This window comes from Ostrinia nubilalis, chromosome 8 (assembly GCF_963855985.1).
Source record: "Ostrinia nubilalis chromosome 8, ilOstNubi1.1, whole genome shotgun sequence".
Taxonomy (NCBI): domain Eukaryota; kingdom Metazoa; phylum Arthropoda; class Insecta; order Lepidoptera; family Crambidae; genus Ostrinia; species Ostrinia nubilalis.
The window spans coordinates 7,252,970-7,266,777 of record NC_087095.1 but is presented as its reverse complement, the minus strand read 5'-3'; the positions used below and the strand labels follow the sequence as shown (position 1 = coordinate 7,266,777).

Here is a 13,808-nt window from a genome sequence, read left to right as displayed (position 1 = left end):
TTCTTGCTATTTTACATATTTTTTCTAATTACCGTTAGATTAAGTATTAGCCTTATCTAATTACCGTGACCATAAAATGGCAATGCCAGATTTTGTATGGAAGGTGGCGTCTTTTTTTTTTCGCGCGGCCATCGACCAAACTTTGTTTTTTGATTACAAAATAGTGTAATAAACCAAACTTACTATGGCATGTATACCTCTAAACTCAGTCTGAACTGAGTTACGAGCATTAGAAGTTTGATGATTTTCATACTAGATTTGCTTTTTGCGCGCAAGTTTTGTAAGAAATTGCAACAAAATATTGCGCTATTTTTTTATTGCGCTGATTCTGCTGCACACTGATGTCTGGAGCCTTTAATGGATGATATTGTTTGTTTACACATACAATGTCACTATTTTGTTGCAATTTCTTACAAAACTTGCGCGCAAAAAGCAAATCTAGTATGAAAATCATCAAACTTCTAATGCTCGTAACTCAGTTCAGACTGAGTTTAGAGGTATACATGTCATAGTAAGTTTAGTTTATTATACTATTTTGTAATCAAAAAACAAGGTTTGGTCGATGGCCGCGCGAAAAAAAAAAGACGCCAATTTCCGGCATTGTCTTTTTTGGGTCTCATTTACGCGAAAACCGCTTGGAATAATTTGACGCCTTAACGATTGTTAAATTCGTACTTTTCATGTGTTTCATTTTTAAATGCGTTTAAGTCAATTAAGCCAAATTTCAAAAATTATATGGTAATTAGGCTGAGAACGCCTAATCGTGAGAATGACCGTTTAGTTTTTACTAAATTATAGATTATTTACAAAATGATTAGTAATTACGTTACTGCACTGTCTTAATAAATACCTATTTATAGTGCTGCGTTAACTATGATACTATTTGCATTGTTTTAATTGCCAATATAAAACCAATTATTATTTAAATTTTTGTTCTTGTAACTATTTTTAGACAAAAGATACTTAGTCAAATGGTCTAGTGATAGCTAACTGAAGATAGCTAAGGCTGGGTTGCACCATCTTACTTTGACCGTAACTATAACGATAACCGCTGTATTTTGTATGGAGTTTGACAGATTTTTGACGTTTGTCAAAGTTAAAGTAAGATGGTGCAACCCAGCCTAAGTGAAGTATATTATACAAAGCTTGAGTTATGACACTATGTTCTGACGTGAAGCGATAAGGCATATCACAGCTGATATCGCTGATAACGTATCACTATACATTATTTTCACTACTGCAAGCGCTACGCAGTCAAGCAATGTTAATAATTACAATTATGTAGCAAAAACATTGTTTGTTTAGTTCTAAAATGTTCATTAAATAGTGATGCTTGTGTCAAAAGATCTCAGAGAAAATGTGCCATTGGTTAATGTTGTTCAAGGTGTTATCAGTGTCGGTGGTGGTGTTAGCAGACGACGTCAGTGATGAGTCGGAAGGTGAATTCATTGATAAATTATTACATTACTTGAAGAAGATTTAAAAATATATACTTAATAGTTGGTTGATAATAAAATCATGGAGAAAAATTAAAATACAGTAGAATAACGTTTAAAACGTTAATAATTTTGGTAGTGTACTCGACGTATCTACACTATTCGCGCGAATGTAAGCATTATTCTATTAATATTAAGGTACCTATTTTTCAATAATTTATAACAAATATACTGCAAAAACCTGCGCTACCTAATATTAAATATCTTTTCAAATATGGTTTCTAGAAAATATTAACAACATTATTTATCAAAGCGTTCTCTCTATGAATAATTAACAATGAAACTAGAACTAATTGCCTACCAGTTATAATAGAGCACGCTACGACTACAATGAATGTGCTACCGGAAAATGTGTAGTAGGTAGTAGGTACCTACTTCAGTCATTTCAAAGAATGTCTGATGATTGATTATTTTTTAATTAATTCCTATTTAGGAAGTCTTTTGAATAAACCTTTAATTAAATATTTGATAGCAAAGTAAAATAACGAGACCATTAAATTGGCTTATTTTTCTTTTGTTTAATACTATAATCTCATGTTGATAGCCCAATAAATAAATATATACCTGAGGATACCAAGGGCAGTTAAATATCTGTTTGAGTCGACTTTTATCATATCTTATTTAGCTACCGTTTATGGCGTGGATTAGATATACCTAGCATTATTCATAACAAAGGCATTTAGTTATAATGACTGAAATCAGTATTTTACTGTGGCTTAACTTATATGGTATGATCGACGTTTCACTTAGTAGGTACTTATTAACATTCAAAGTAAGTATGAGTTATGAACTTGTTATCAAATGAGAAGCTAGATAGTAGGAAACGAATTTTGTATCTACATACTTAGGTGCATTCAAATAATATTATAATAATTGTATGAATATACTTACCTATTAATTTATAAAAACATCTCAATCAAGTCGTATCATGAGGTCGAACGTTTTATACATAATTCAGACTCCGAACCCAAAGTCAACGGCTCTACATAAAAGTTCCTTGCTCTCTGTAGGAAGTGGGAAGTGGGAAGACATGGCGAAGCGAGTGGAATACGATGAACTTTAATTAGTTACTTGGTTTTTGGTAGATTTAGATAACTAAGAAAATAATGTGAAAATGCCTACAGAATCAAGTGTTCCTGTGAAGTTTCGAGATTGGGTTCAATTCTCAGATGAGTCACAAAGTGTAAAACCAAACGTAGTGTAATAAAATTTATTCCGATAATATCGATTCTATAAACCGTTTCGATTGTCCGGTAAGTAATTATGATTCCGTAACTTTCCGTAAGTAAGTAAGTATTTCTCAGAGCACGTTAAGCCGTCGTCGATTCTACTTATTGAGCCATTAGGTTTATTAAGTCTAATACTAGACGTTTTATAAATAGCACAGTTGTAAATAGCGGGCAAAAGATAGAAAATAACTTAGAGAAAAATGTGATTTCTTTGTTTTCAGAGTCATGTGGTCCTAAATGTATAGGAATAGAGTACGAGTGCATTCACGGCGCTTGCTACTGTTCTGATGGATACTACCTCAATTACTTCCAAGGCGCGTGCGTCAGGTGTCCAGGTGAGAAGGTCAAAGTCAAAGTCAAAATTCCTTTATTTGCATGGACTAAAATAGTGATTGCAAACCGTCAATGGGAAGGGAAACGGGGACATCAATGCTGTAGATAGAATTAATTTAAAAATAAGACGTCTTCATAACATGGGCCCGACTTGACCAAATTTTTATCCGAGAATAACTCCTGGTATAACTGGCACATTGGCAGTTTCAGTATGGGAAATATGACGAAACTGACGATTTATTCTGAGATTAATATTTACTCTTGTTTGGTCGAATCCACCCTTAGTAAATTAGTTAAATAGTGTATTTATTTACATTTAGTCAATTCAGTAAAGTTAAGGTTGTTACTACTTTCAGGTAGAACTTAATTTTCAGAATATAATAAGTTTCAACTTACACACAGATTTTCCTTGTTCCTGCATGTTTTCAATTTACATGAAACATTGAGGAAAATAGGTACAAAAGGTTATCAACGATCAATTCATCTTGATGATGATAAGATGTCGCGACATCTTAACATGTCGCTGTAATCCATAAAATCTTACATATGCCTTCGAGATAATGTCAATGTTACACACTAGTATTTTCGAAGAGTACCTATGTAAACATTATGAATGGGAGATAAGTTTACTTGAGTAAGTTAGGTATAGTTTCGTGGACATTAGAAGAAAAATAAATAAAAATCTTTAGAAGTAAGTAAGGCTATGAAAGTGATGTGATTTCCTTGTTGAAAACTAGGTTCCTCAAAAACGAAATATAATTAAAAACTAATTTATAAATCTAATCAAGTTTAAGGGCCCGTATTCTGACAAAACGTTTAAAACTCTATTGAAACTCAAGGATAAATAGAATCTGGTCTAAACACTTATTGAAATTCAACCAATCACTGAATTCGATGTTATGCTAGAGTTTAATCGAGTTTTAAGTGCCGTCCTAGAATACAAAACCTTATTTAAACATTCAAAAGTTCATAACGTTAACGAAGCACTGGTCTGAAAATAAACTAGTAGGCATAGTACCTACTTAACGGAGTTAGGTTCCAGCGGTGTTGGAATAGGACCCTTGGCATCTGTGTAATAAAAGTGCTTTTTGAAATCCTACTTATAAAAATAAAATAAAAAATGAATTGTAAAGCTGTTCCGATATAAATATGTAGGGTACTGTACACACGGCCACACTGTTAACTATCCATTTCCGTTTTTGCTCTCGCTCTCATCAAATGGTGATTCTTTGCGATAGAACGAAACGACATGACAGGCAATGGAGAGTTTCGAACTCCTCCTATGTTCTTCTGATTAATTTCGTTGCGGGTCCAATGACAGTTTAACTTTCCCCCGGGACAAACTTGACCTTCATTGGTTGGGTTTTTGTGGCGGTCAAGCTGTAGATCCTGGCTACACAGGAGTTGCAGTGGTGGGAACGAGAGGTGGGAATAGTCCCGTAATGGATAGTTAACACTGTTGCCGATGGTAAATGTCTGAAGCACATCTGAAAACTCACTAACATTGCACTTTACAAACTGCACCCCCTCCCGCACCCCTCCACTACCGCATGAACGTACATAGTTAGTGCTACCATGTACCTATAGTTATGCTATTATCTACCTTTACAGGAGAAGGTGAAAAATGTTTCGACAATTGTTGCTCGAAGACCTTGCAGTGCTGGCACGGGAAATGCCAGCCATGCTACGACTCTTCAGGGAAATGGACTTGTCGGTTAGTCATTTGTACATAGGTAGTTTTATTAACCCACCAAATCAATCTAATGTATCTGTAATTATTCTATTTTCTAATAAACTCTTATTATTACAGATAGGAATAATCCCTAATGTCTACACGCTACATTTATTTAACATTAACTACATTCAAGTATGGATCTGCCATTGTCCTTTAAGTATTCGTAAGCTCTGAGATGAAAACTTTTAATTCCAAGTTCATCCAGCTTAGACAGAAAACGTTTCAGATCTTTTTGAAACGAAAAATCTATTTACGTTATTTGAAATGTTACAGTAAATTTTTAATTTTCCATTAATCTGTTTTTACTGAATAACGCATTATTTTACTTTAATTAAAGGTCTTTGATCACAAAGAATAATAAATAAATATCCTTGGACAGTTTACACTGCGCTTCTAGTCCCAAACTAAATAAAGCGTGTACTATGGGTACTAGACAACGGATATAAACATACTTAAATACTTTTTTTTGGTAAATACATACTTATTAAACATAGAAAACACCCAGTCCAATACAAACAAATATGTTCATGCACACAAATATTTGTACTGTGCGGGAATCGAAACCGCGACCTCCGGAATAAGCAGTCCGTTTCGAACCACTACACCAAACGGCCGACGAAGAATAATACGAGTACAACTATTAATCGAGTTATTATTTGAATTTCAATTATTTTCAGGGATCCAGTGGATCAAATTCTTTTAGTGTCTACGTCCCAGGTGGTGATGGGCACGGCGCTCATACTTGGGATAGTTGCAACGCTTGTGTTATTATTTAAATTATGCGCAACGACGAATTTAAGGTAAATTAATAATGCTTTTTACACAGGCATCTCCACATTAAATTACGTTTATTTTATCAATATTAATTTGGGATTACTTAACTGGTAAGAACAAAATAAATTAGTTTTACCTAGTTCATTACAAAACCTCTTTTTTACAGGCCTTTGGGCAGCGGATCTCATTTTGATGGGCGATTATCAATAGGAAGTCTGCAAATGTACATAGAAGAGAGGCTTCGAGATGCACCACCGAGGTAAATTTTATTAGTGGATTTTAATTAGTAATTAATTCATCTTCCAACAGTTGTGGGTCCAATGTTCGACTCCTGATTTGTTCAATTTAGATAAGGATACAACCGTATCTGAAAGTTGTATGTACACGTATCTACCTCTATTACAGGGATTCCCAATTTTTTTTTGCCAAGGAACCCTAATTGATTATGCTTTTACTAGCGGAACCCCCGTACTACTCCGCCCGCACGCCCTGCCCCTCCCGTGTGCGTAAATAAGTCGGTGCGCGCGAACAACGTCGGTCACGAAACGTGGGATAATATTTTTTACGGAACCCTTGCGGCCTTTCCACGGAACCCCAGGGTTCCACGGACCACCTATCGGGAACCGCTGCTCTATTACACGTGCATATAAGGCTCTTCATACGGAACTAACGCCAGTTTGTGAATACAAACATTACTATGAGGTCTCACAGTGCACGTGGACGCACAAGGTGACACACGGACCATTCACAGAGGTCTATTTAACGCTGTGGGTTCTATTTGCTGCTTCACTTAAGCAAGAATCGTTTGTGAATACGGGCGTCAGCATCAAACCGCTATTATGGAAATCATTGTGGGAGGTCTAAGTGGACGTCCTGTGGCTGAAATGATGATGATGATTCGGAACTAAGTAATCCTTTTTTAGAAGAACCACTGGCAAAGGTTAGACTTAGTAGATACTATTTCTAAAACAGATTACATCCTTGCTTCGTATAGTACCTAACCGCCTACTATGGTATTCACATGCCCATCCTATTTAATTACAGTAGGTACTAAGTATAATAGTTTCCCTGATAAGAGCTACCTGGCCATCCTATCTCTATGTCAGCCTAGACGAAGTGTCCCCTTGAGACTACGCAGGGTCTGTATTTGCTCGCACGGCGATCCATAGACAAATATCATACCGGCTCAGGGAGACACTTCTCAGAGATAATTCATCTTGTCTCTAAGTACCTACCTACATTAGATACAATACAAACAATAAGCAATTCTAGTTAAATTGTATCTTAGTAGGTAGCGAACACCGAGATCATAGTAGATTTATTCTGATTTATCTAAATAATGTAGACTGTAGGATAATACTCTACATACAGGGATGAGGGTAAATACATACCTAATGTTATCACCTTCCTTTTACTTAATGTGCAATATTTCTTATGAATGATAAACATAAATGTCTTCTTTCCTTGTCTGAAAATGCAAGTAAGTTTTTTAGCATCTAGTAAACCATTCTGACTAAGTACAAAAGTTGAAATCTCATTTGTTGAATATTGTGTCATCTAGGAAAGTTTGATGTTTGTTTCAAATCTGATGATATCAAAAATATGTATATTACAGATATTCCAGAACAGCACCCGCCGGGACGGTATCGCAGAATGCGATGGCCTTCCACAATGAATGTTTTGTAAGTTATTATATCGTCGACAGCATTAACTTTTAACTAATTGATATAAGGTAGAGTTTAGTACCAATATCTTTACCCTATCTAGGTACTTTAGAAAATCAACTAAGTTGTGAAAACATACCTACATAAATCATTTATTATGGTTTTCATTTATTTTCTCACTTCTATACATCCATTTTGATAATGCTTCATTTCATTTTAACTTCCAGGTACACGACAGCAGTATACCACCGCCTCCATATTCAGAAATCAAGCACGAAACCAATCAAAACGCTACTTGGCATATTTAAAGAAATAATTAAGTTTGTAATATAATAGAAATAATGTTGATTAAATCTGTGATCATAAGTTAGTATTTGTTTTAAAAATAAACAGGGTTGGAGCAATTATATTGATCTCACAGTGTTATTGTGAATGGTTTTAAGAAAATTTAATTTTATTAGGTAAGTAAGTATGTAAGTAGCGACGTGTAAGCTCAGTATAAGTTTATTGAAGCGTAAAAATGTAGCGCGTGTGTATGCTTGTAATTTTTTTAATGCCAAACCTGAGTGCCAAACCTAGGGCACCTATTCCAAAGTTAGGACTCTTTAAAAAGTAAGTTATCATCAGGCTTTTATCTACATAGCTCAGAGCATGGTGCTCTAAAAATTAACTATGTAACATAAATTCAGATTTTCTGGGTTCGATTCCCAGGTGGAGTCGCAAATAGTGCAGTGTTTTTTTACTGCTCAAATCAAATCAATCAAAGTTTATCCAGTATAAAATGATGAAAAAATATAGTATTGTAGTATCTAACAAAAATCTCAAACCGGCTGAACCATGGAGGTACTTGCCTGAACGTTTCCGTTTTGCTCTGCGCTGCTCGGGAAGCTCCTTTGGAAACTCCCACCAAACAAAGCTTCCCATTTTCGAACCGTGTAGGTAGCGCCATCTAACGATAATGACGTAATTTATTTTTATAACGTTATACAATAGGGGTGGGCATAGACTAAAACAACGATTAGATAGAGCATCGACCACAGAGCGTACCACAGACAACGACTTTGACAACTTTGACAAGTGGTGAACCAATTGTCAACTTTCTTGGTTTTCTTTTTGTGTGCGAAGTGTGCGAGTTGTTTTACTAAAAATGAAATTATGAGAATTGCACGAGTTTAAATTAAAATATCTTGGTTTACAATTTCAGGCATTTGCTTAGTTAGCTTAGAATTTATAAAACACTATAATTTACAAAATGGCAGATGAAGAAATCAATGGTGATACAGACGATATTCAGCACGACAAGGATAAAACTCAAAAGAAGACTGCTAAGCACGATAGTGGAGTAGCAGATTTGGAGAAAGTAACCGATTATGCTGAGGAGAAAGAAATATCCTCTCAAGATATATCAGGAGTAAGTATTAAATTCTTTGAGATGAACACTGCAAGCCTAATAGGTTATGTACAGCGATAGCATATCGGACTATACATGTTTGTTCGAAAATAGCCTGTATTGCAACGAGATAAAACACTACTGTGCTGTCGTCCGTACCAGCTATAAGGTTTTGTTGCTAATTATGCGATGAATAAAATACACTGTGATTTAGCAGAAAAACTAACAAGAAATTTTATAATTTCCAGGCACTTTCACTGATAGGCGATAGAAGAAACAAAGAAGCCGCTGAACGACTCGAAAAAGAAAAGGAACTTCAAAAAGTATCAGTAAAGAAAGATGATATAGAATTAATTGTAAGTAACAATATAATTTATGAAAATCTATAGTTTAAATTGTCTTTAAAACATGCACAACAATACTCTGAGAGTTATAGTTGCTCCAACCCTGTTGTCTATATTCTGCAAAACTGGCCAGTTAGAAGTGACTGAACTAAAAAATTAAAAGCAAAAGATCTATTTAGGATTTATAAATAATTATAAGCTATAGAATATACGGGCGTCAGCATCAAACCGCTATTATGGAATAGATAGGAATAATGAAAATCCTATGTAATCCTTTTTTTGTACTAATAGCAAGAAACAATTTATTATATGTAGGTACCTCAATTAGAATAATTTATGCTCATGAGATGTTGAAAACTAAATGTAACTTCTCTATTTCAGGTAAAAGAATTGGAAATATCCAGAACACTAGCAGAAAGAACTTTACGAGAACATCGAGGGGATTTGGTAGCGGCCCTAACAACTCTCACAAATTAATGCTTGGATTTTGTTGTACATACATCATCCAGCATTTTTTTGCAACTATGTAATAATGTTTTAAAATAGATTTTCTATACTTCAAATATCGTTTTTTTTTTTACTGTAACTAAAGCTATGTGTAGATAATTATGTCTTTGGAGTTTTGAAAAGAAGTTTTGTAACAGAATTTAATAGTCTGATTTGCAGTTGGTTGGCAGTGAAACCAGTTACTGTAGGTTACTGTTCTATTACAAGTACTGCAAGTAGGTAGGTAGTAGTAGTAGGAAACTGGAATAAGGTATTTTTTAGGAAAATAATTTTAAAGATTCTGCATTATAATTGAAATTGTGTGGGAGCCATGATTTGTGCAGGATCTACATGATGGGGCATCATACCGCAAACATTTTACATACATAAATAAATAACAAACAATGCTTACAATGCAAGATTTTTTAACTTCCATTTTTCTAAGCGGTTTTTATTTCATGCTAAGTTTCGTGCTTAGGATTCCATGCCATCATATTCCTCAATACAATCAACCCGTACCCTACCTACAATCAACCTTTTTAAAAGAATTATTAATTAGTGCGTATCAGTAATTAATGTGTCCGTAAACGAACCAAAGTCGCTGACATAGCCCGACGTATTAGCAAGCTGAAGTGGCAATCACAGATTAGAGAGTATGTCTAAAGGTGGCAATGGGCAGGGCACATAGTACGCAGAACTGACGGCCGATGGGGCAGAAAGGTTCTGGAATGGAGGCCGCGTACCGGAAAACGCAGCGTGGGACGTCCACCTACAAGGTGGACCGACGACATCGTAAAGGTAGCAGGGAAGCGCTGGACGCAGACCGCTGCCAATCGATCAATATGGAAAGCATTGGGGGAGGCCTATGTTCAGCAGTGGACGTCCTATGGCTGAAATGATGATGATGATGATGAGTAATTAATGAACAACTATTACTTTAAAAGATAGCCAATAGATCTATGTAGTCACCATCAATAATATTGAGTGACCATGACCATGAAAGATTAAATTTTAATAAGTTTTCTTTCTACCTACTGATGATTAGTATTGATTTGCAACTGAAGCGAAATGCTATGATTAAACAATGAGAATATTGTTATTGCATAAATATTCGTTTTACAACAATTACAACGCCAATGATTTACATCATACTATTAGTATGCTCTATAACCTCTCCATTGGTACGCTCGGTGTCTGCCTGTCACTGACTGAAGAAAAATCATAAAAACACTATGAAACATCTATTTTGTCTATGGTCTATGAAGTGTGCTTGTGCTGCTGTCGCTCCTTTTGTTTTTATTTCCATCTTTTACAAAAATCTTTCGTGTTAATTTATATTTTGTGAGTAGAAAAGATTATTTCCGCGCGTGCAAGCCAGCTGAAATAAAGGGACTCCAGAATTCAGTAAGTAAATGAGCACTAGACCTCACACACTGACGTTCATTTTAACAGATTTCGCCCTTGACGTTTGATTTTACAAAAATATTTTTACTCGTTCTCAAGTTTTAAAATTACCTTACAAGGCACTATCAACTTGTTATGTAAATTAGAATAATGTCTTCCTGTATTCTAGCCTATGTATCCAATTGTAATCCAACATGAAATTAAAAACTTTGCCTGTCCTAGAACCATAAGGCTATCCTTTTACCTTCTATTACCTTCTTAGCAATATATTACAGCCTTGTTCGTAATATATTACTGATGTGTCCTATTCAGCATACTCTCTAAATTAACATATGCTGTAATCCTCAGAATCAAGTGACATAAGCTTACAGCTGTAACAGTATCCTTACACTACATTTAATTAGAATAAAACTAAAAATGTAGATAATGGGGTAAAGCAATTACCTAATGTGTCTCTCCTTATTACTAGAAAACTTGGTAAGAATTAGTTGTCACTGAATTTTTCAAGAAATATATTGTCGAGACCATGAAAGAAAGCTGAATATAAATTCTTTACCTATCAATAAAATTATTTAAGTTTTAGAGATTTTCAAACTGATTGAATAATAACACTACAGGACAGAAGTCACCTTTTTTTTGAAAATGGGGTACTTATAAAAATGTTTAAAAATTATACTCAATACTGCACAGATGTGCAACATTGCTTGTATATTTAGGTAGGTGTTTTGCATTAAAATTTAAAACCAAATGTGCCTACAAAATTACGAGAATAATATTTTCGTGTTGAATATTTTGTTTCTTCTATTTTAGTTGAACTTTGATTGCATGCAATTTGTTTTTTTTTTTTTTTCAAAACTTATAATCGGTCTAAACCACTTTTGACTGCAAAAATCAGTCGAATGGTTTTGACTGATGCCCTTGGTCAATATCACTTTTGACTGATTTTTCCAGTCAAAAGTGGTTTTGACCAGGCGCGTTACAAGTACAACTCAACAACAATATTATTTAAACATATGTATGTTCCACTACACAGTTAATGAAAATGTATTTATTATTTGCCTATCAATTTATAAAATTATAAGATATTTTCTTGAATGAAAGATACGATGCTTTCCATTTTTGGATAAACATCCACATTCCAAAGGGATCAGCATCCATTCTGTAGTTAAAATGTGTAATTGATTTCTTATGCAAATCCAAACATAATAATATGTATGATTATTATCGATGCAAAAGTAACTCCATCTGTTTGTTTAATTTTAAGCCTAAATAGTTGAACCAGTCATTTATTGACATCAGGGTCATTCCATCGTTTCGGGTGTTACATTCGTACGCACATATTTAACAATTTCATGTATTTTGAAATAGTATTTTAATAATGTTATTGCCTTAATCTGTCCGTTTTTAGTTATTTTATCTAAATAATAAAGTTTGTACAGCTTAGAATGTAGGATAACGAAAATACGAGTCGAAAAGTGTGCGTTTCGGGCGTTACGAGATTTTACCTCTATGTTCTGACTGTTGCTGCATTTACTCGAAATTTAGCGAATTTTCTTAAGGAATCATACCTAAAACTTACAGGACTTCTAAAGTATGAAATTTACAAACCACATAACATACAATCACTGTTACATAAAACGTTTTACTATTTTTTTATAAATTTTTTCTTTGTTTCGGGTGTTACAATGGTTCTGTTTCGGGTGTTACGAGTACGAAAATTCAACGCGTTTTACCGATAAAATCTATGTTTTATTAGTCTCTAGGTACTACAAAATAAGGAGTACAACGAATAAACACAAATAGAGCAAATTCTGGTGTGAAATTACGAAGCAGCTTTTTTTTAAAAATATACAAAGTTCAAGTTTAATTTTTCCTCAGCATGTAGCTTTTTCTATTGTTTTTGGCTTGAAATAGCATCACTTTAATTTCTAATTACGATATTTATTGGAAATGTCGAACATCGAGTCTTTTTAGCAATACCTTAATTTTAGTGTTAAGTCAACATTTCAAAAAAGTCTTAAATAGAGAAATATGACTCCTTTTCCGATGCCAGCGCTCGCGCTAGTGGGAGGTCTAAGGAGCCTCACAGTAATACTTTTTGACTTCTCCAAGCAATATACACACATTATCGACATATAAATAAAAATGTAATACCTGAAACGTTTCGGGTGTTACAGTTTTTAATCAAGAAAAAAACATACTAAATTAGTATCATGCTCAGATATTAGTTAGTATTTGAAATCATTACTACCATGACCTTACTTTTACCAAATATTGTTACCCTAATCCATGTGTAAAGTACAATAATAAAACAAATACCTGTTTTTTTGTTTCGGGTGTTACATCGCCGAAGTAACAAGAAAACACACTTAAAACTTGATGATTATCAATTTTTTTGGGACTATGACGCTATCTACCAATACTATGATAAATACCCTCAAATCATATAGTGGCAAAACGATTCACAGATTGATAGTTTTTTTTAAATTGTATTACCAATAATTAGAGAGAAAATGGTCATTCAGAGAGTTGACTTAAGTATAGACTTTGAAGACTAATAACTTAAAAATTACTTGTTTCTTTCAGATTTTTTTTGTTGCACATTATAATTTGGAATGTTTACTTTCAAAATTCATCAGATTTAATGCGAATAGAACATATTTAGTTTTTCACCCTCGGTAACATTTGTCATGGAATGACCCATCAGTAACTTGTGTTTGCAAAGAACTTGAAAATGGTGACATATTTTGTAGGTAAGTTATATGGTTAATCATTCTCATGTGTGGGCTATGAAAATTAATATACTTTTTCATGCTTGTTTTCACCATCAATCCCTAATTTTTAAGTGATCCTTTTGAAAACAAAATTCCTGTTATGTGTTACCACAGGGGTCACATAAAAATTAGAGATTGATGGTGAAAATGGGCATCAGTCTTCTAAGATGTATGTTTAG

The 13,808-nt window shown here is 34.0% G+C and overlaps 3 protein-coding genes across 5 annotated transcripts in view; all 3 read left to right on the top strand.

The window, feature by feature from the left end:
- Positions 1-1,260: 1,260 nt before the first annotated feature.
- Positions 1,261-7,601, top strand: LOC135073838 (uncharacterized). Its single transcript, XM_063968049.1, has 7 exons — positions 1,261-1,439; positions 2,947-3,060; positions 4,670-4,772; positions 5,471-5,593; positions 5,734-5,826; positions 7,183-7,249; positions 7,459-7,601. The coding sequence occupies exons 1-7, from the start codon at positions 1,358-1,360 to the stop codon at positions 7,537-7,539; spliced, it is 663 nt and encodes a 220-aa protein (XP_063824119.1). The 5' UTR covers positions 1,261-1,357; the 3' UTR covers positions 7,540-7,601.
- A 715-nt stretch (positions 7,602-8,316) lies between these two features.
- LOC135074154 (huntingtin-interacting protein K) lies at positions 8,317-9,528 on the top strand. Its single transcript, XM_063968461.1, has 3 exons — positions 8,317-8,642; positions 8,870-8,977; positions 9,347-9,528. The coding sequence occupies exons 1-3, from the start codon at positions 8,484-8,486 to the stop codon at positions 9,440-9,442; spliced, it is 363 nt and encodes a 120-aa protein (XP_063824531.1). The 5' UTR covers positions 8,317-8,483; the 3' UTR covers positions 9,443-9,528.
- A 1,173-nt stretch (positions 9,529-10,701) lies between these two features.
- Positions 10,702-13,808, top strand: part of LOC135073836 (protein roadkill) — a 61,857-nt gene continuing 58,750 nt past the window's right edge. For all 3 annotated transcript variants that reach the window (XM_063968045.1, XM_063968043.1, XM_063968044.1), the window contains exon 1: positions 10,702-10,855. The gene's annotated coding sequence lies outside the window, so the exon portion shown is untranslated. The remainder of the gene's footprint in view (positions 10,856-13,808) is intronic.

Bases quoted from the DNA above. Each gene is read 5' to 3' on its own strand.
- LOC135074154 (XM_063968461.1), top strand. From the start codon at position 8,484: ATGGCAGATGAAGAAATCAATGGTGATACAGACGATATTCAGCACGAC. The intron at 8,643-8,869 runs GTAAGTATTAAA...TATAATTTCCAG, and splicing joins CCTCTCAAGATATATCAGGA to GCACTTTCACTGATAGGCGA. The intron at 8,978-9,346 runs GTAAGTAACAAT...TCTCTATTTCAG, and splicing joins AAGATGATATAGAATTAATT to GTAAAAGAATTGGAAATATC.
- LOC135073838 (XM_063968049.1), top strand. From the start codon at position 1,358: ATGTGCCATTGGTTAATGTTGTTCAAGGTGTTATCAGTGTCGGTGGTG. The intron at 4,773-5,470 runs GTTAGTCATTTG...AATTATTTTCAG, and splicing joins TCAGGGAAATGGACTTGTCG to GGATCCAGTGGATCAAATTC. The intron at 5,827-7,182 runs GTAAATTTTATT...TGTATATTACAG, and splicing joins CTTCGAGATGCACCACCGAG to ATATTCCAGAACAGCACCCG.